Source organism: Haematobia irritans, chromosome 1 (genome assembly GCF_050003625.1).
Source record: "Haematobia irritans isolate KBUSLIRL chromosome 1, ASM5000362v1, whole genome shotgun sequence".
Lineage (NCBI taxonomy): Eukaryota > Metazoa > Arthropoda > Insecta > Diptera > Muscidae > Haematobia > Haematobia irritans.
Window position 1 is genome coordinate 84,902,016 of NC_134397.1, and position 20,054 is coordinate 84,922,069.

The 20,054-nt window shown below is 33.8% G+C and overlaps 1 protein-coding gene across 4 annotated transcripts in view; it reads right to left on the bottom strand.

Moving 5' to 3' along the window:
- The window catches only part of nvd (cholesterol 7-desaturase nvd), a 65,509-nt gene that overhangs the window by 25,049 nt on the left and 20,406 nt on the right, over positions 1–20,054 (bottom strand). For all 4 annotated transcript variants that reach the window (XM_075291033.1, XM_075291034.1, XM_075291035.1 and 1 more), the window contains exon 2: positions 12,186–12,344. In XM_075291033.1, coding sequence (XP_075147148.1) covers positions 12,186–12,341 — 156 coding nt within the window. In that variant the 5' untranslated portion in view covers positions 12,342–12,344. The remainder of the gene's footprint in view (positions 1–12,185; positions 12,345–20,054) is intronic.

Consider the following 20,054-nt stretch of genomic DNA (forward strand, 5'->3'; position numbering starts at 1 on the left):
ATACCCGAAATTATTTTTTTTTTTAATTTTATTTTAAGGCCATATGTGGAATATTGACAGAAAATTTTTTCAAAGTTGTTTTTTATAGAAAATTTTGTCAAAATGTTATTTCTATAAAAAGTTTTGTCAAAATTATATTTCTATAAAAAATTTATTCAAAAAATTACTATAGAATCATTTTTTTCTATAGAAAATTTAGTAAAAATTTTATTTCTATAGAAAATTGAGTCAAAATTTTGTTTCTATAGAATATTTTGCAAAATTTTATTTCTACAGATAATTTTGCAAAAGTTTGTTTGTTACACAATTTTTTTTTAAATTTTATTTCTATTGATATTTCTATAAAAATTTAAGTCAAAATTTTATTTCTATAGAAAATTTTGCAAAATTTTTTTAATAGATTTTTTATTAGAAAATTTGGTCAAAATTTTATTTCAATAGAAAATTTTGCCAAAATTTTATAGTAATAGATTTTTTATTAGAAAATTTGGTCAAAATTTTATTTTATAGAAAATTTTGTCAAAATTTTGTTTCTGTAGAATATTTTGCAGAATTTTATTTACTACACAAAATTTTTTCTAAAATTGTGTTTTTATTGATAATTTTTTCAAAATTTTATTTCTATAAGAAAAAATTGTAAAAGTTTATTTCTATAGCAAATTTTCTCAACATTTTTTTTTCTTACTGATGCTCACTGCTATAAAAAATGTATTCGAAATTTTATTACTATAGAAATATTTTTTTCTATATAAAATTTGGTTAAAATTTTATTTCTATAGAAAATTTAGTCAAAATTTTGTTTCTATAGAATATGTTATTTTGCAAAATTTTATTTCTATAGAAAATTTTGCAAAATTTCGTTTGCTACACATTTTTTTTTAAATTGTATTTCTATTGATAACTTTTTCAAACTTTTATTTCTATAAAAATTTTTGCCAAATTTTATTTCTATAAAAATTTTATTCAAAATTTTATTTCTATATATTTGGTCAAAATTTGATTTCTATAAAAAATTTTGCCAAAATTTTATTTCTATAGAAAATTTAGTCAAAATTTTGATGCTCGCTGCTAAGTCGAAAACTTGTAGAAATGACTCAAATTTTCAAATTTTTCAATGAATGAATCATAAATGCATTTTTGCGAAATTGTCTAAACAATTATAAATATTTCCCAAATATTGCCCGAGATTTTGTAGAAGTCTGATTTGAGATTTTATCAAAATGTAGATCTAAATACAAAGTTGTGCAGAGTATATTATAATCGCCCCGCCCGACTTTAGACTTTCCTTGCATTTTTATTTTTTGTTAAAATTGTGTTACGTCCCATAACGTTAGATTTAAATTTAAAGTACATAGATTTTGTAGAAGTATATACAATTTTGTCTAAATCGATTCAACTTCAAATTCATGCATATGGGAATATAAACCTTTATATAGCTCGCAAAAAATTTAAAGGATTTGAGATAGTATCAATAATTTTGGTCCACAAATACATATACTGTTGGTATCTTCTCATATTATGATGGGTATTTAAAGCATTATTTTATTTATTAAACATTTCATACACAGTAAAAATCAGAAATTTTAAATTTATTGCAAAAACTGCGTAAGACAGAGAATTTTTATATATCACCTCAAAAGAACTTCTTGTGAAGTGAAAATGAAGTCAATCTACACTGAAAAACAAAATATTATCATAAGGCTATAGATTTCGGTTCCTTAATACGACTCCGAATTTTTATTAACATAGAAGACGCTTTCCTTGTGCAAAAGTCGATAAACTATTCAATGAAGCCGTTTTGTCCTTATTATGTGATTAGACTTAAATTGGGTATCCAAAAATTAAAGAAAATTTGTTTGACTTAGGCCAACTTAGCTTTAATAAATCTGAAAAATTCTTCAAAATTAATGACATCGTCTTTAATATTGTTGACTTTTTGCATCTTGATTACAAAACAAAAAATTTTAAAAATAGGAGATTGTTTTCACTTTATTTTAAGGACTTTATACTTCCAACAAAGCATTTTTTCTACTTGTAGTCGAGTCCAAATTTGGAAATTTAAGTCGTCATTAATATGATTTTGAAGGACTCTGATAGCACTTGAAGAAACAAACGAATAAATTAAACTTTGTTTCCTGGAATAAAGTACGCAAAATTTAAATTTAAAAGAAAATTGTGTCTCAAATATATGACTTGTGCTTCCATTTCTATACCATTCATAATTTGTTCTAAAGTTCCAATTGCAATATCGTAAATTAAGGTACCCTATATTCATTTCGCAAACTACCAAACTTCACTCTTCCCTTTCTCCAACCAGACATAGAAAAATTATGTACCCTGTTCCCCCAATTTCAAGTAAATCGGAAAAGGTTTGATTTTGCTCTATTTTTGTAAAGGGACGTCATTTTCTCTGCAAATTCCAAGATACTTTTCTTCCAAACAAACTTTGCAGCGAAGATATAGTACCATGTGCTTCCAAACATCCAAGCAAAAAACATTGGAAGTTGTTCCACAAACATTTCTTTTTATACCCACCACCATAGAATGGTGACGGGGGTATAATAAGTTTGTCATTCCGTTTGTAACGCATCGAAATATCGATTTCCGACTATATAAAGTATATATATTCTTGATCAGGGAGAAATTCTAAGACGATATACCGATGTCCGTCTGTCCGTCTGTCTGTCTGTCTGTCTGTCTGTCTGTCTGTCTGTTGTAATCACGCTACAGTCTTCAATAATGAAGCAATCGTGCTGAAATTTTGCACAAACTCGTCTTTTGTCTGCAGGCAGGTCAAGTTCGAAGATGGGCTGTATCGGTCCAGGTTTTGATATAGTCCCCATATAAACCGACCTCCCGATTTGGGGTCTTGGGCTTATAGAAACCGTAGTTTTTATCCAATTTGCCTGAAATTTGAAATCTGGAGGTATTTTGTGACCGTAAAGAGGTGTGCCAAAAATGGTGAGTATCGGTCCACGTTTTGGCATAGCCCCCATATAGACCGATCTCCCGATTTTACTTCTTGGGCTTATAGAAACCGCAGTTTTTATTCAATTTACTTGAAATTGGAAATCTAGAGGTATTGTAGGACCACATATACGTGTGCCAAAAATTGTGAGTATCGGTCCATATTTTGGTATAGCCCCCATATAAACCGATCTCCCGATTTTACTTCTTGGGCTTATAGAAACCGCAGTTTTTATTCAATTTACCTGAAAATGGAAATCTAGAGGTATTGTAGGACCACAAATAGGTGTGCCAAAAATTATGAGTATCGGTCCATATTTTGGTATAGCCCCCATAAAGACCCATCTCCCGATTTTACTTCTTTGGCTTATAGAAATCGCAGTTTTTATTCAATTTACCGGAAATTGGAAATCTAGAGGTATTGTAGGACCACAAATACGTGTGCCAAAAATTGTGAGTATCGGTCCATGTTTTGGTATGTTCCCCATATAAAACGACCTCCCGATTTGGGGTCTTGGGCTTCTAGAATCCGAAGTTTTTATCCAATTTGTCTGAAATTGGAAATCTAGAGGTATTTTAGGACCATAAAGAAGTGTGCCGAAAATGGTGAGGATCGGTCCATATTTTGGTATAGCCCCCATATAGACCGATTTCCCGATTTTACTTCTTGGGCTTCTAGATTCCGAAGTTTTTATCCTATTTGCCTGAAATTGGAAATCTAGAGGTATTTTCGGGTCATAAGGAGGTGTGCCGAAAACGGTGAGTATCGGTCCATATTTTAGTATAGCCCCCATAAGAATGATCTCCCGATTTAACTCCTTGGGTTTCTAGAAACCGTAGTTTTTATCTGATTTGCCTGAAATTGTAAATATTCTGGTATTTTAGGCTCACAAAAACGTGTATCGGATTAGGTTTTTATAGGTCCATTTGGTAATGCCTCCATATAGACCGACTTCACTTCTTGAGGGTATAGAAGGCGCACTGATAATGAAAATTGCTTGAAACTCAATGTAAAATTTCCAGATTTTACTTCTACAGATTTAAGATTTCAAATCAAGACGTTATTTTATAATTTTCTTGCACACTTACAAGAGATGTTAATGATTCCTCTAAAACTCAAACAAAAACGGTTCTTATAAATCCAGAATCTGATATAGTCCTCATGGATGAAATCTTTAAATTTATCTTCGGGAAGTGTCTTCAAGTCCTCCAGCCCTCCTGAAATTTCAAAGGAAATCCTAATATTTGGTTCATGGTGGTGGGTATTTAAGATTCGGCCCGGCCGAACTTACTGCTGTATATACTTGTTATATTTTATATTTATTTCTTTTATAAAATTAAACATTTCACCCCCGGAGGATTTGAACATTTGCCTATTGAATTTTTCACTTCCATGGAATTATATGGAAATAGTAGGTTCAACGTTTCCTTTAACTTTTATGAATGTGGGGATAAGAAAATAAAAGCATAATAAAGAATATTGTAAAGTATACTAAAGAATAATAAATATTGAAAAAAGTAAAACTGGTGATAAACATTTAGTGTTATAGTTTTTTATATCCTTCACTACTGTGGTACAGGGTATAATAAGTTTGATTCCTGCTGTTGCATTTTAACCCTTCGGTGCGTGATGAGGTCCCGCTGGACCTTTTTCAATTCAATTCAATTCATTATAGTCCAACATTTTAAATCAACGAATAGTTTTTATTGGTATACATTAGAGGTGTGCACGTGACAGAAATTGACCCACGCGTGAGTGTGCGTGATTAAAAAACCCAAATGTCGTGCGTGAGCGTGAATCACGAAAATATTATCTTCGTGAGTGTGCGTGAGTAAAGATTTACGATCACGAAAAAAATCCCGCTTACCAACATAAAACGCTTAAGAGTTAAATTCATTTACAATTTTAGTGACACCTTGGATGTGAAGAGTGTAATAACGCTCTCGATTTTAATAGTGCTCATGTTTTCAGACACGTCGCTAAGGCAAATTACTCAAAAAATTGCTCGTGAGTCACGGTATTTTTCGTGAGTCACTAAATTTTCGTGCGTGAGTACAAATTTTTGTTTCGTGAGTGTGCGTGAGTAAGATTTTTCCGTCATGAGTGTGAGTAAACTATTACTCACGTGCACATCTCTAGATTCTAACTATAAGCCCAAGATGTAAAATCTGGCGATACCCCCGTCACCATTCTATGGTGGTGGATATAATTGATAATTCCAGGCGACACACTTGAAACAAATTCGTCCATATCGGGTTCTATATAAATATTTCGATGTAATATTTTAAATACACACAAAAAAAAAAATAATTCTTTCCTCCCAAACGATATTTTAGACAAACAAATATCGTTTCCCATTTGCTTTCGAAAGTTTGTTTGGAAAAAAAGTATATACTTTTTGTGATATACGTCGATTTTGTAGACGATGTAGAATAATTTCAAAAGACTAATGTTATGGTCACCAAATATTTGACAGAAATCAAAAAAGAATCCGTCGCCAAAGCCAAACCAACAGAAATGTTTAGCTAATATTGGATATCTATCATCATTGAAGGAATATTTTCCAAAAACCGTATCCAGATATTTGGAAAATGGTTCTGGAAAAATGTTTGACACTCAATTTGGTCAAATTTTGACTAGTGTGACCATAGCCTTACTCAAAATAAATTTCCTTTCCTGGCTAATTCCCTAATCTTCCCTCAAGTCTTTCTCACTACCACGAGGTTATTTAGTTCTTACTACCTTTTTCTGTGAGCTTCTCTTTGAGGCTCCGCAAACCAAATCTGGGGATCGGTTTATATGGAGGCTATATATAATTATGGACCGATGTGGACCAATTTTTGCATGGTTATTAGATACCATATACCAACACCATGTACCAAATTTCAGCCTGATAGGATGAAATATGCTTCTCTTAGAGGCTCCGTAAGCCAAATCTGGCGATCGGTTTATATGGGGGTTTATATGCAATACCACCGACATACATAATTAACAACTACTTGTGTCAAATTTCAAGTCGATAGCTTGTTTCGTTCGGAAGTTAGCGTGATTTCAACAGACGGACGGACATGCTTAGATCGACTCAGAATTTCACCACGACCCAGAATATATATACTTTATGGGGTCTTAGAGCAATATTTCGATGTGTTACAAACGGAATGACAAAGTTAATATACCCCCATCCTATTGTGGAGGGTATAAAAATAAACATGGACTTAACAATTTCTACAACTAAGCGCATTTTAAAGGATGTGCGGCATTGCATATTTTTTTAAATTTTTGCCTCCGGCGGTGGCGGCTTGACGGCTAAGCCAATGTAAATTTATCAATTCGGCGGCTGACGGTAATGAGATTAGTTTTACAAACAATATTTCAATCAAATTTACATTTCGTTAAAATGTTCTGAGATAAATTTTTGCAAAACTGTTATAGAAGCTTGAAATTGATTGATTGTGGGCAGGGATCAGGAGCGGTCCATTTTTTTCGCTCCGCTCCGCTCCCGCTCCGGAGAAAAAAAACCGCTCCGCTCCTCGCTCCGCTCCGAGAAAAAAAAAATCGCTCCGCTCCGCTCCTCTACGAGAAAATTATAGTACAAACATTGTATTATTTGTTCAATTGAGTTTTATTTTATTTAGAAAAATCGGGCGGTACATATATGGGAGCTATAGCTAAATCTGAACCGATTTCGATGATTTTTTGCACATATAGTTAGTGCTATAGAAGATTACATTTCGCCAACTTTGAGTAAGATCGGTTGATAAATAAAGGTTTATGACCTAATTTGACAAAATCGGGCGATACATATATATGGGACCTATATATCAAAATCTGAACCGATTTCGATGAAATTTTCAGACTTAAAGGGTGATACAGAAGATTATTTTGTGCTAAATTTGACGACGATCGGTTAGTAAAAAACGTGCAACGTGACCCCATTTGTCGAAATCGGGCAATACATATATATGGGAGCTATATCTAAATTCTTCCAAATTCAATAACGTTCGTCCTTGTGCCCAAAAAAACTCCCTGTGCCAAATTTCATCAAAATCGGTTAATAATTGCGACCGAAATCATGTGAACAACAAATACATGGACAGACGGACGGACGGACGCCAAGCGCTAGATCGACTCAGGAGGTGATTCTGAGTCGATCGGTATATATTTTATGGGGTCTAAAATCAATATTTCTTGTAGGCACATTTTTTGGCAGATCAAACTTATTATACCCTAACCACTATGTGGTTTAGGGTATAATGACTTTAAAACAATGTGTTGAAATATATTATTAATTTTGAAGATTTTTTCAGAAATATTAAATCCATTTTGACTTCATTAAAACGAAATTTGCATTCATGTTAGGATACACATTTTTATGTCGAATCACTTAGCTATAAGGATAAACAGACTTCATTGAAAAGTTTAGAGACTTTTAGACAAGGAAAAACTTTTTTTCAGAGAAATACGTCTTCTATTCTAAGCAAAATTCCTATTCGTATTTTAAGCATGTGAAATATTTGGCCTCCCGACAATATTCTTTGCGGTGCACCATCTACTATTTAATATGTGATAGAAACCAAATTTATGAAAATGGACCAAAATGGACCAAATTCTGTTTGGTCTGACCATCGGACCAAATTTAAAAATTAGAAATCTTTTGGACCAATTTTGGTCCGATTGGACCAAAACGGTAACGCTGATTGGAATTGAAAGTCTATACACAGAGTAGAAGTAAATACTCTCCGAAAGTTTTTTTTTGTTTTGCAACAGACGTAGAGAAGAGGTTTTGTTATATTTGTAATGTGTGTGTGTATGTTTATGTTTGCAACAACCTCCATCGACATCAGTCCGTGGTATACCTACGAATATTCTTACTCAGATCTAGTGTTACCTAATTTCGCATTTTTTCCCTTTATTGTATAATAAATGTATTTGCGCACATTTTTCAACCAAAATTTAAACTATCCATAATTTTAATTAAATTTTCGAGAACTAATATCAGAAATAAGAGAATGCTAGGATATAGTACAATAGTAAAGCAATATGAATGTTCTTACACTGAAAAAAAGCATGCCCGGTTCCAAAGATTTTGTCTTTACTTTAACAGTAAGGATACTTTAAAGACGTAATTCTCTTTTTAATTTGGGGGTTAAGTACTTGCTTCAAGGAAGCAAATGTTAATTTTTCATTTTTTTAGATTTTTTCGTCAGTTGTTATCAAAATCCTTTAAAAACGAGTTAACGAGTTATTTTTTTCATATTAAGACTCGACTTCCAGTAGAAATTATGCTATGTTTCAAGTAAAAAGCGTCTTTAAAATAAAGTGTTGAAAAACATGTCATATTTTTTAACGATTTTTTGCATTGTAGGCAAGATGCAAAAAGGAAACAAATTTAAAGACAATTTTATTAATTTTAAAGAATTTTTCTTAATTATTAAAGTCACGTTGACCTTACCTCAAAAATTTTATCTTTCATGTTATGATACACATTTTTAAGTAAAATCACTTAATTATAAGGACATTACAACTTCACTCAAAAGTTTATTGCCTTTTGGACAAGAAAAAAAAATGCGTCTTCCATGTTAAGCAAAATTTGCATTCTTATTCTAAGGACATGGAATCTTTGACTTCGCGACAATATTTTTTTCAGTGTAGAAAACTAAAAAATTAAATATAAATAAGATCGTTTAATTGCATTTATTTGACGTTCATTACAAACATCTTTGTAGTAATACGGGATGAAATTGATCGAAAGTACTGTTGTTATTTTTACAACACATACTAGATATATATTTTGACATTTGCCGTTTTTGAAAACAATTACTAAAAAACACGTTGTGTTTTCCCCAATGTACGTACGTACAAAAATACATATCGTACATTTCATAAATATCTAAGTAATAGATGACCCATCTGTGTCAAACGCAGTCTGACAGTTCCCAAAATGAGGAATAAACGAAGAAAATAGGGGGAATTACAAATTCTCTCTGAGATTCGTTTTTACAATTTTTCTATTTTATCCACAATTTGAACATGTTTGATACACCAGATGATTTATAATCAAGTTAAATATTCAAAAGTTCATATTTGAACAAAAAATTGCGACTAAAACCGCGAAAATACAAAATTTTATTTTTAGCAAATTTTCTCTTTACGAAAAACACAAAACGAAATGTCAGAAAATTTATTTGGGCTTCTTCAACATTTTCTGGTCGGAGAGCGATGGGTCATCTATATTTTAAAGAGTCTATGGTACATTTTAAACGTTTACTCACACTACGCTAAGTACTAGCTATATTTGAAATTACCTACACAGTGTAATTTCAAAGTTACACATTTCATTCAAGTAATATTTTATTCGGAGCGGAGCGGTCTTTCATTTGGAAACCGCTCCGCTCCCGCTTCGCTCCGGATTTTAGAAATGCCGCTCCCGCTCCGGCAAAAAAAGGGCTTGCTCCGCTCCGCTCCGGATCCCTGATTGTGGGTGGAAGGTTCAAAATTTGAGCAAAAAATACAACGATTATTAATTCATTTTTCTAATTTAAATCGATTTTTGATTAATTGGCGGCTTATTTTCAGTCGAGATGAGCCGACATATTCGGCAGGTCGACTGGCAAAAAAATGGTCGGCGGCGACTGAAATCAGCCGCGCGACTCGGCGGCTTCATTCTCTGTAGTTGATATACATATTATATTCGTACTACGAATACTCAAAATGTATCATACTTCAATTCGTTTTCAATTCAAATTAATATTATTCAGACTACATATTGATACACGCAAAGAAAAACAAAAACCTTTGGAAAACGTTTTTTGAATTGCTTCGAAAACTTTTAACTTTTATCACCAAAAAAATTTGTTTGTTACAAAATTTTTATTTTTTCAATAAAAAGAAATTATTTTTGAACCAACAACACAGTCCATTTCGTTTATATCAAGCACTGTCAAGCACACATTTAGTTGGGCACCGTGGAGCAGTGGTTGCTACGTCCGCCGTGCATGTCAAGGCTCGTGGCTTCGAGCCCTGCTTCGACCGATCTTTTTTTGTTTTACATATGTTATTTAAAAACATACCAATAACTAACATAAAAATGTTACTATACCACTATGCACTTACTCTACTATATCGGTAATTATAAGATAAATAAAGATGGTATATATAGTTATCTCGTGGTTTCACGTGATTATAAACTTGAATTTACTGATCATATTGAGTCTTGTGTAAGTAACTCTATAAAGTATATATTGATAAGATTGCATCTATTCAGAAACAATTTCTCCCTTTGAATTGGGGGAACTTACACTGTTAGAAAAATATGTTTTTCATATGTTCCGATATAAACAAAATGTGTTTCGGGCACAATTTTTAAACACAATATATTTGAGTGCCAACATGTAATGTTCCTAAACTAACACTAAATGTTTGGGACACATATGTTAATATGTTAAAATATATTATGTTTGGGGCATGAATGTTTCATAAAAATAATATGTGTGAATGTAAACATATATAAATTCACAAATTTCGAGTAAACATATATATATATATATATAAAGGGTGATTCTTTTGAGGTTAGGATTTTCATGCATTATTATTTGACAGATCACGTGGGATTTCAGACATGGTGTCAAAGAGAAAGATGCTCAGTATGCTTTGACATTTCATCATGAATAGACTTACTAACGAGCAACGCTTGCAAATCATTGAATTTTATTACCAAAATCAGTGTTCGGTTCGAAATGTGTTTATCGACAAATTTTGTTCAGCGATGAGGCTCATTTCTGGTTGAATGGCTACGTAAATAAGCAAAATTGCCGCATTTGGAGTGAAGAGCAACCAGAAGCCGTTCAAGAACTGCCCATGCATCCCGAAAAATGCACTGTTTGGTGTGGTTTGTACGCTGGTGGAATCATTGGACCGTATTTTTTCAAAGATGCTGTTGGACGCAACGTTACGGTGAATGGCGATCGCTATCGTTCGATGCTAACAAACTTTTTGTTGCCAAAAATGGAAGAACTGAACTTGGTTGACATGTGGTTTCAACAAGATGGCGCTACATGCCACACAGCTCGCGATTCTATGGCCATTTTGAGGGAAAACTTCGGAGAACAATTCATCTCAAGAAATGGACCGGTAAGTTGGCCACCAAGATCATGCGATTTGACGCCTTTAGACTATTTTTTGTGGGGCTACGTCAAGTCTAAAGTCTACAGAAATAAGCCAGCAACTATTCCAGCTTTGGAAGACAACATTTCCGAAGAAATTCGGGCTATTCCGGCCGAAATGCTCGAAAAAGTTGCCCAAAATTGGACTTTCCGAATGGACCACCTAAGACGCAGCCGCGGTCAACATTTAAATGAAATTATCTTCAAAAAGTAAATGTCATGGACCAATCTAACGTTTCAAATAAAGAACCGATGAGATTTTGCAAATTTTATGCGTTTTTTTTTTTAAAAAAGTTATCAAGCTCTTAACAAATCACCCTTTATATATGTTTACAATTTCTGTGAAACAGTTGTATGTTGTATCCGAAAACTGCTTTATGATAAGACCAAAAATTTGATATGTTTAAGTCTAAATATTATATAATTTGAATATTAGAATGAGTATTCGGAGTAAAGAGAATAGACATTCGGAACCAAGAGCATAGAGATTTAAAAAAAACAGCATGTGTTTTCGCCTTGAGAGAAGAATTTTATGTATGTGTGTACAAATGTTTTGTTTATCATTTTGGCATTATGGACGCACATTTTGAATTGAATTACAGAAAAAGGTACCAAGAACTAAAAATTTCGTGGAAGTGAAAATTATGTTAGGGAATGAGCACAATCTTTTTTGGGGAAAATTCTACCAAGCATATAATATTTTTGGGCTCAAAATGCTTCCAAACATATAATATGTTCACATAAAACAAACATATTAATGTTTCGGCAGTATCCAATAATATATGTGCTTCCTGCAAAATATGTTTGGAACATATGTTAGAGAAGCGATTTTTTTGAGGGTGTAGTTGATCCGACAATTGTAATCTTCCACCTTATCCCCACAGTCTAAACTTAATCAATTTGCATTACAGTAACCTGTATCCGGTTTTTGGTTCCAGCTGTCATACTTAATTCGCAACAAAAAGTCGTTTTGTACATTATCATAAATCTCCAGTTGTATTCTTCGTGTTTACTATTAACCTGCGTCTATAACCATAGAAATGATTAATACGAACCTTTTTCCAATTGCACGGGACACAAAACAGCCAATATAAGACAATCAGTCCAGTCAACAGCACTAAAAGCCAACAGAACTGAAGGAAGCATCCAGCGTTGCTGTCAAATTTTAAACTGCACCAGGTCAAAAGATAGTTAGAACCAATGAAATCCATTCTCTGAAAGAAAATCAATTAATACAAATATTTCCCTAAATTTTAAGTACAATATTTTATAATTGAAATCAGATGGGAATTGTAGGTTTGTTGATATTTCTACGATACTTTCCCTATAATTGCACGTTATCTATAATCTATGAACAATATGACTAGCATGCACATCCATAAACATACTCTCCACGCCATGGGTATTTTCGGTAGATATAAATTCATACTGGTCTGCGTTTTCTGATGTGTACACCCAAGAATAAATACATTCCTCCGGAACGAAATTTTAGACCAAATTCTCGTTTCTTATAAAGTATCTTCATTTAGATCAAATAAAACTGAATTTATAATAAGCTAGACGACGATTGTCTCTAAACTTTTTTATTTGCTTTTAAAGAAATTTTTTTAGCTTCAAAAGAAAACTTTGCTTGTCTAATTTATAAAACTTAATAACATACAATACTTACAATTAACCAAATACTATTATGATTGGGTCCAAGAGGTTCTCCAAAGTTGTTTCATGGGGACCTGTCTAAGGATTTGTCCTACTAAACTGTTCCAAGACTTGCCCTTTGGAATAAGTCCAAGTCGTGTACGTCGATATGACGAACGTTTTGTTTAAGCAAAGCTGGATCAGATCCGTACATACCAGGAACTAGCATAGTATCTGTCCTGGGGTTGATACGTTTCCCATAGGGCCTGATTGCTGCATAGCTGTAATTTTTAACACTAAATACCCTATCAACCACAGGACCGGTACGGGACTAGTCCCTGGTGCGCATGGACCAGCTCTAGTTCTGGTCAAGAAGCATGGAAGGGACCAGTCACTTTAACATGGGTTTGTCATTGACGGGATAAATTTACACTTTAGGACACGTCCTGGACTCGTTCCTAAGGACACACTCTGGGGCATTTTAGTAGTAGCCCTCCATAGACAGGTCCTCATGAACCAGTCTCGGACAAACTCTTAGGAATCTGTTTCAGTTTGGTTATCCGAATGGCACCAGAAATGAAAAACTTATGAAATATGTTGAACAAAAGGTTATACTGGTAATATTACTTCGCTAAATGTGTAGGTCCAATAAGATTTTTGTATCGAACGAGTCTGGAAATCATAAAATTATGACTATTTAAAAGTTGCGACAAACTGGATAGGCCCGTCAGTGTCAATTTGCACAAATTTCCAGTAGGGTATCTTTCCTCGTATCAATTGATATTAGAAAAACCACCTTCTTGGAACTCCTTTCGGTGTAAGAGTAGAACTCAAAACAACTTAACATCGATAATGGAAGCCACTGTGTTGTCATGGTTAGCATTATTGCCTTGCATTGGGTTCAACCCCAGCTTCAACCGAACACCAAAAAGTTTTTCAGCTCAGTAATTCTGGTGACATTTCTTCTCTAAGTTTCACCACAATGTGGAACGCCGTTCGGACCCGGGTAGAAAAAGGAAATTCTTTGCCATTGAGCTAAACATAGAAAAAGATGTTGGCAACCCTGGTTGAATAAACACACGCATTGTGATCGCTCCGTAGTTATTTAAAAGAAAAATATTTTTTCGTAAGAAACTATCAGTTATCAAGTGTGATAGTTGTATAGAAATCTAAACTTCTAAAGTGCTTTCAAAGTTGGTTAAAATACCCGGTAAAAAGCGCAGAAGCCGTAATAGTAAAACATATTGTGTTCAGTGGAAATTGCCACACGCACAGAAAAAACCTGTTTGGACATGGTTGCCGCATCCATTTAATGCTTATCTAGAGTATGTAATTGTCGCCAAAAACAAGTATTTTGTCTTTGTAAAAATAATTTTTGAGCAGGGATAAATATATGATGGCAATAAGCATTTAAATGGTTCCCAAATGCCGCAAACATGTTCTATTATTTAAATGAATTTGAGACCATTACATGGTCGGGAAATCATGTACTTGACCATTCCATTTTTTTGTCTTTTTTGCAGGGAAAAAGTATTTTTATAGGTTACGTATAGACATGTCTAGAACCATTACATGGCCATAAAGAACATGTACATTTTTTCGTGACCTTTCAATTTTTTTAACTTTTTTGTAGCGAAAAGAATTTTATAAAAACATTGAGCAGGTACACACGATTTTCATTTTGCGCGTCAGTCGTGTGTTGATTGTTACTTGGAATGGACGGAGAATACGGAATTACTGTGTTTTGTGTTAATTTATTTATTCAAAAGTGGCGGGTGGTTTTATGTGAACACTAAAAAGGAAGTGTAATTGAAAAAATGTACCTGTATGTATTCTGCATTTTGCTATATGGTCTCATTTATTTTTATTTACATTTGGTGGGTACGACGTAAATATGGAATGATTACATATTGTTAACATTGAACCAAAATAGAGTGTGTATAAATATGTGATGTTTGCTTGCACGGCATTATAAATACAACTCAACAAATAATTAGTTTATAAACAAATAAATAAAGTTAATTTTGTGTTTTCTTTTCTCAAGTGGCTACCATAGCATTTTAGATCGTGACCATTGTCTTTTGATTCAAACAAATTTCTTTTCATCAATATAATAACATTTTAAATGAGGACAATTTTATTTTTCTTAGAATAATGTTCATTGAGCCAACATGGTTGCAGTTGAAAATGTTACATGGTCGCCGCAAAAAAAAGCTCCTATCATATTATTTTGCTCTTCGAATATGATCGTGTGTTCGGTAGATGTGGAGTCGGGCGATAATAAAGGGTGATACGGTCAAAATTTGGTCAAGGGAAAACGCGTGTAAATAGGTGAAATCGTTTATTTAAAAATTCAAATTAAATTTATTTTTCAAGTTCAATTAGTATAAAATTCAGGAAAAATATTCAGTTAGGCTTTCGCTTTTCCAAATCCGAATTGCCGGGACTCACGCTTGACACCTGCCATCAGATTTTGTACAGCCACCTTGTCCACCTTCTTCGCCGCAGAAAGCCAGTTTGCCTTGAACTGCTGCTCGTCCTTAGCAGTTTTTTTGGTCTTCTTTAGGTTCCGCTTGACAATAGCCCAGTATTTCTCAATTGGGCGGAGCTCTGGCGTGTTGGGAGGGTTCTTGTTCTTGGGAACCACCTGCACGTTGTTGGCGGCGTACCACTCCATGGCCTTTTTACCGTAATGGCAAGATGCCAAAACAGTACGGAACAACCGTGTTTCTTCAGGAAAGGCAGCAGACTTTTATTCAAACACTCTTTCACGTAAATTTCTTGGTTGACAGTCCCGGAAGCTATGAAAATGCTGTTTTTCAAGCCACAGGTACAGATGGCTTGCCAAACCAGATATTTCTTTGCGAACTTTGACAGTTTTATGTGCTTGAAAATATCTGCTACCTTTCCCCTTCCTTTTGCCGTATAAAACTCCTGTCCCGGAAGCTGCTTGTAGTCGGCTTTGACGTAGGTTTCGTCGTCCATTACCACGCAGTCAAACTTCGCGCTTTGGCCGTCGTATTTTGTTTATCATCGCGATTTGGAGTCACTACCTTCTTGTAAGTCGATAGTCCGGCTCGTTTTTTGGCTCCATGCACGGTTGTAGACGATACACCCAGCTTATTTGCGGCATCTCGGAGAAGAGAGGTTAGGGTTTCGCTTGAAACTACCGGCAACTCTCTTTGTCGTCTCAGCGGCTTCCGGTTTTCGATTTCCCCCCGATCCAGACTTCCTGGCTGTCGACAAACGTTCTCCAAACACTTTAATTACATTTGTAACGGTTGATTTGGCAATTTTTAGCGATTTTGCCTGCTTTGCGTGCGAGTAGCTCGGATTTTCGCGATGCGTTAGCAAAATTTTGATACGCTGCTCTTCTTGCTTGGACGGCATTTTGACAACTGAAGAGTGAATTCCAAAATCAAAATAGGAGCAACATTCTACACACACACCGTCAAAATGAGGGATGTTCAGGTTTTTTAAATGCAAAATTGAAAGAAATACGTCAAGTTTATATTGAACAAATTTTGACCGTATCACCCTTTATCTCATGCGATAGTTGCAATAAGATTTGACATGTCCAATGCACGAAGCTTGATAAGCGGGAGTTTGAACGATTATTGGATAGTGACACCGAAGAGTTTATCTGTCATATATGAAAAGGGGATGATAATGTTTCTATTAAAGAAGAATTTATGTGTACAAAAGAGACATTAAAACAACTGGATCAGTTGTCAGATATTAAGAAACCGATAACTTTTGTATCGGCGCAATATAATGACACGATGAAGTCAATGACAGAGAACAAAAAACCAGTGGATAGTGAGGAGAAAGGGAAGAGTGCTTTGAAACAAGAAATAAATAAATGAAAGGATTCAATAAAAGAATGATGACAAAGTTAGAAATGATTGTATTATAATTGGTGTTAAAATTGCTGAAAGTAAACCTGCCATGACTGCTTTCTCAGATTTATCCAACGTTTTCGAAGTGAAAACGATGTTAGAATTCTCGCGCTACCATTGTGAAGTCCGTAGATGATGTTGATGCTTTATTGTTGCAACTGAAAATCAAAGCCAAAGGAAAACTTGCCAACGGCCGATTGATAAAAACATTGTGATCGGGAGCCACCGTGGTGCAATGGTTAGCATGGCCGTCTAGCATACACAAGGTAGTGGGTTCGATTCCTGCTTCGACCGAACACCAAAAAGTTTTTGAGCAGTGGGTTATCCCACCTCAGTAATGCTGGTGACACTTCTGAGTGTTTCAAACTTTCTCCAAGTTGTTTCAATGTGGAACGTCGTTCCCATTCGGCTATAAAAAGGAGGTCCCTTGAGCTTATAAGATAGAAGTTCACCACAGTGGTATCACTACGGACTGAATAGTCTAGGTTAGGTTAAGTTAAAGTGGCAGCCCGATTAAGTTTCAGGCTCCCTTTGACTATTCAGTCCATTGTAATACCACATTAACTAAAAGTACCTATTACATATGGGCTCTTCTAGTTTTAAACCGCTGAACGTTCTCAATTATATTGAACCAACCAGATTGTTCCAAAAACATTAGCAGACTGCTTAAGTTAACGTTTTCCGCCAGTAATCTAAAGCTGAATATTCCAAGTGACCCTGATACATCGGGCTGCCAGCTAACCTAACATTAATGATAGCAGTGATGGTGATCCGAATGATTCAGCTCAATAATAATATTTCTTGCTTTATACATATTGTTTATAATTTTTTGTTGATTGTAAAATAAATGAGCTCATATTTTTCTAATTTAAGTCTTTATTTTACTTATCTTAATTCATTCGATTCTGAGTTTATTAGTATTATAACAATTAATGCCAGAAGTATTTCTTCTATATGTAAGTTTACTGAATTTAGAACACTGCTTGCAAGTCTCACTAGACTTCCCGGTATCATAAAATAAAACTTGGTTTCGTGAAGATTGTTTGGATTTATATAATTTGGCACATTATAAATGTATCCACAGCTGTAGAAGTGATGGTCATGGCGGTACAACGCTGTATGTTCGGGACAAATTTAAATACACAGTAGAGTGTTCCGAGAATGCAGATTTTTTAAATTTGATTCGCATTAAACTGCTAAACCTTAAGATTAATGGAAGATTGCTTGAAGTATTGTCATTTTATAGATCTCCGTAGAACGTAGCATTTCAACATTTTTCGGTAAGATGGTGGAAATGTTGTCGAGGTTTGATGGTCCGTGCATTATCTTGGGTGATTCTAACGTTGTTCTTCTTTCGAGTGTTTATTCCAATGAAATGTTTGACCTTTCTAACTCTTTTAATTGTCGTAGATGTCACTCTATGAAAACAATTGGAACTAGCATTGGCAATGTGTTTTCCAATATTCAAAGTGAAATATCGAGTACAATTTAAGCGATCATAATTTGATTTTTTGTAGGATTATTTCGCAGTTTTTGAATAATGTAATGGGCAGATCAGGTAACCGTGATTTGAACATAATGGATGCAGAAGGTTGTGTGTTAGAGAGTCAAGCATATACATCTGAAGTTCCTAATAACTTTTTTATTAAATCAGTTACTATGTTGAGATGTACTATTCCTACACAGAAAAAAAGTATATTGTAAACTTACGGACCATTTTAACTTCCGCCTAGTTCAAAAACTTTTCTGTAATATAGTTCATTTTTCGTAACCACAACGAAAATTGACTTAACTTAAACTTATAAAATTAGGAAAACTTTTAAAATTTCATTAAATGTTTTTTAGTTCATTAACAACTAAATGGGAAAGATTTTTCCTTAATTAAATTTCCAACACAGTAGTTAATCAATCGTTGATTGTATTACAAAAATACATAGGTAATATAAAAATCGTATTACTAAGAATTACTAAGAAATATTTTTGTATGGAAAAAAATTTTGTAGTAAAAATTAACTTAACCACACCACAGATTCGTATGATGGCTTTCTACATCTTATTCCCCTTTTTATTATAAGTTGGAATATTTTTCCTCGCATTGAAATTTTTAGATAAAGTAGAATAAAATGTATTAATATAATCCTTGAGGAGTGTATGTGATTTGTTATAGATTCCTCGTAAATTTGGAATATATTTTACTTTATCCTGTAGATAGAGTTCCAACTAATCAATAAAAGTCCTACTCTTGAAACCGTAAGTTAAAAATCAATATGTACCATAGAATTTGATAATAATTTTTTTTTATATTTTGTATAACTTTGCAATTTCAGATACTCATGTTATAAAGCAAATCCACACAACAAAAACTCAGAATGCATAGTGGTAGTTTTTCTTTTCGGGTAGTTGGAACTAGCGATATACATGATGTTATTATGAAATTAAGGAAGGGAAAGAGTTCTGTTAGCGATAATATTCCAACTGAGTTATTGAGAAGATGTTATGTTATTTTATCACCTTATATTGCCGATATATTTAATACTATGGTCAATGGGCAGATATATCCGGAGATTTTAAAGTGTTCTAAAGTTATACCGATACTGACAGTTGCACGTCCTTTTACTCCAGAACATTTTAGACCGACTGCACTCTTATTGTCTATTGACAAGGTAGTTGAGAGGATAATGCACACTCAACTGTTGAGTTATTTTGAGGAGGAATCTCTATATGCATGAGGGCGCTAAATTCGATTTTCATAGATGGAGGGTTTTCTGGTGTAGGTGCTGTATTTTATAATTTAAGTAAAGCATTTGACTTAGGTCGGGAGCTTCCTTTACTCCCTTTGACACAATGTCACAACACCACATCCCACAAACCGTAAAACATAGAGGGGGAAGCTTCATGGTATTGGGGTGGTGACATACTTGGTTAGTGATAAGGAATCATGAAAAAAGGAGACTACCTTGATATTGTGCAATCAAATTTGCCTGAGTTTGTGGAGGTTTGCGCCTACCCAAAATACTTACAAAATAGTACGGAAATGGTTGTCGGAGCACAGTTCTCAAATGCTCAAAAGGCTACCGCAAAGCCTTGATTTCAATCCCATTAAGAATTTATGGTCTCTGGTTAAAAGGTGCTTGAGTTTACACCAAAGAGCAACAAAAAATAGCGATGAGAGCCAAGTTAAGCATAAAAGAAGCAATAAAAAACTTAGTAGAAGTATGTCAAGACGATTTAAAACCATAATTAGAAATAAAGGACTATGGGCTAAATACTAAGACATTTAATATTAATGTGCAAACATAAAGTGCAAAATTGGATTCATACTTACTTTTATTTTATATTAGTAAATGCATTAGTATAGGTACATATATAATTTATCTGAATGTACAGTTT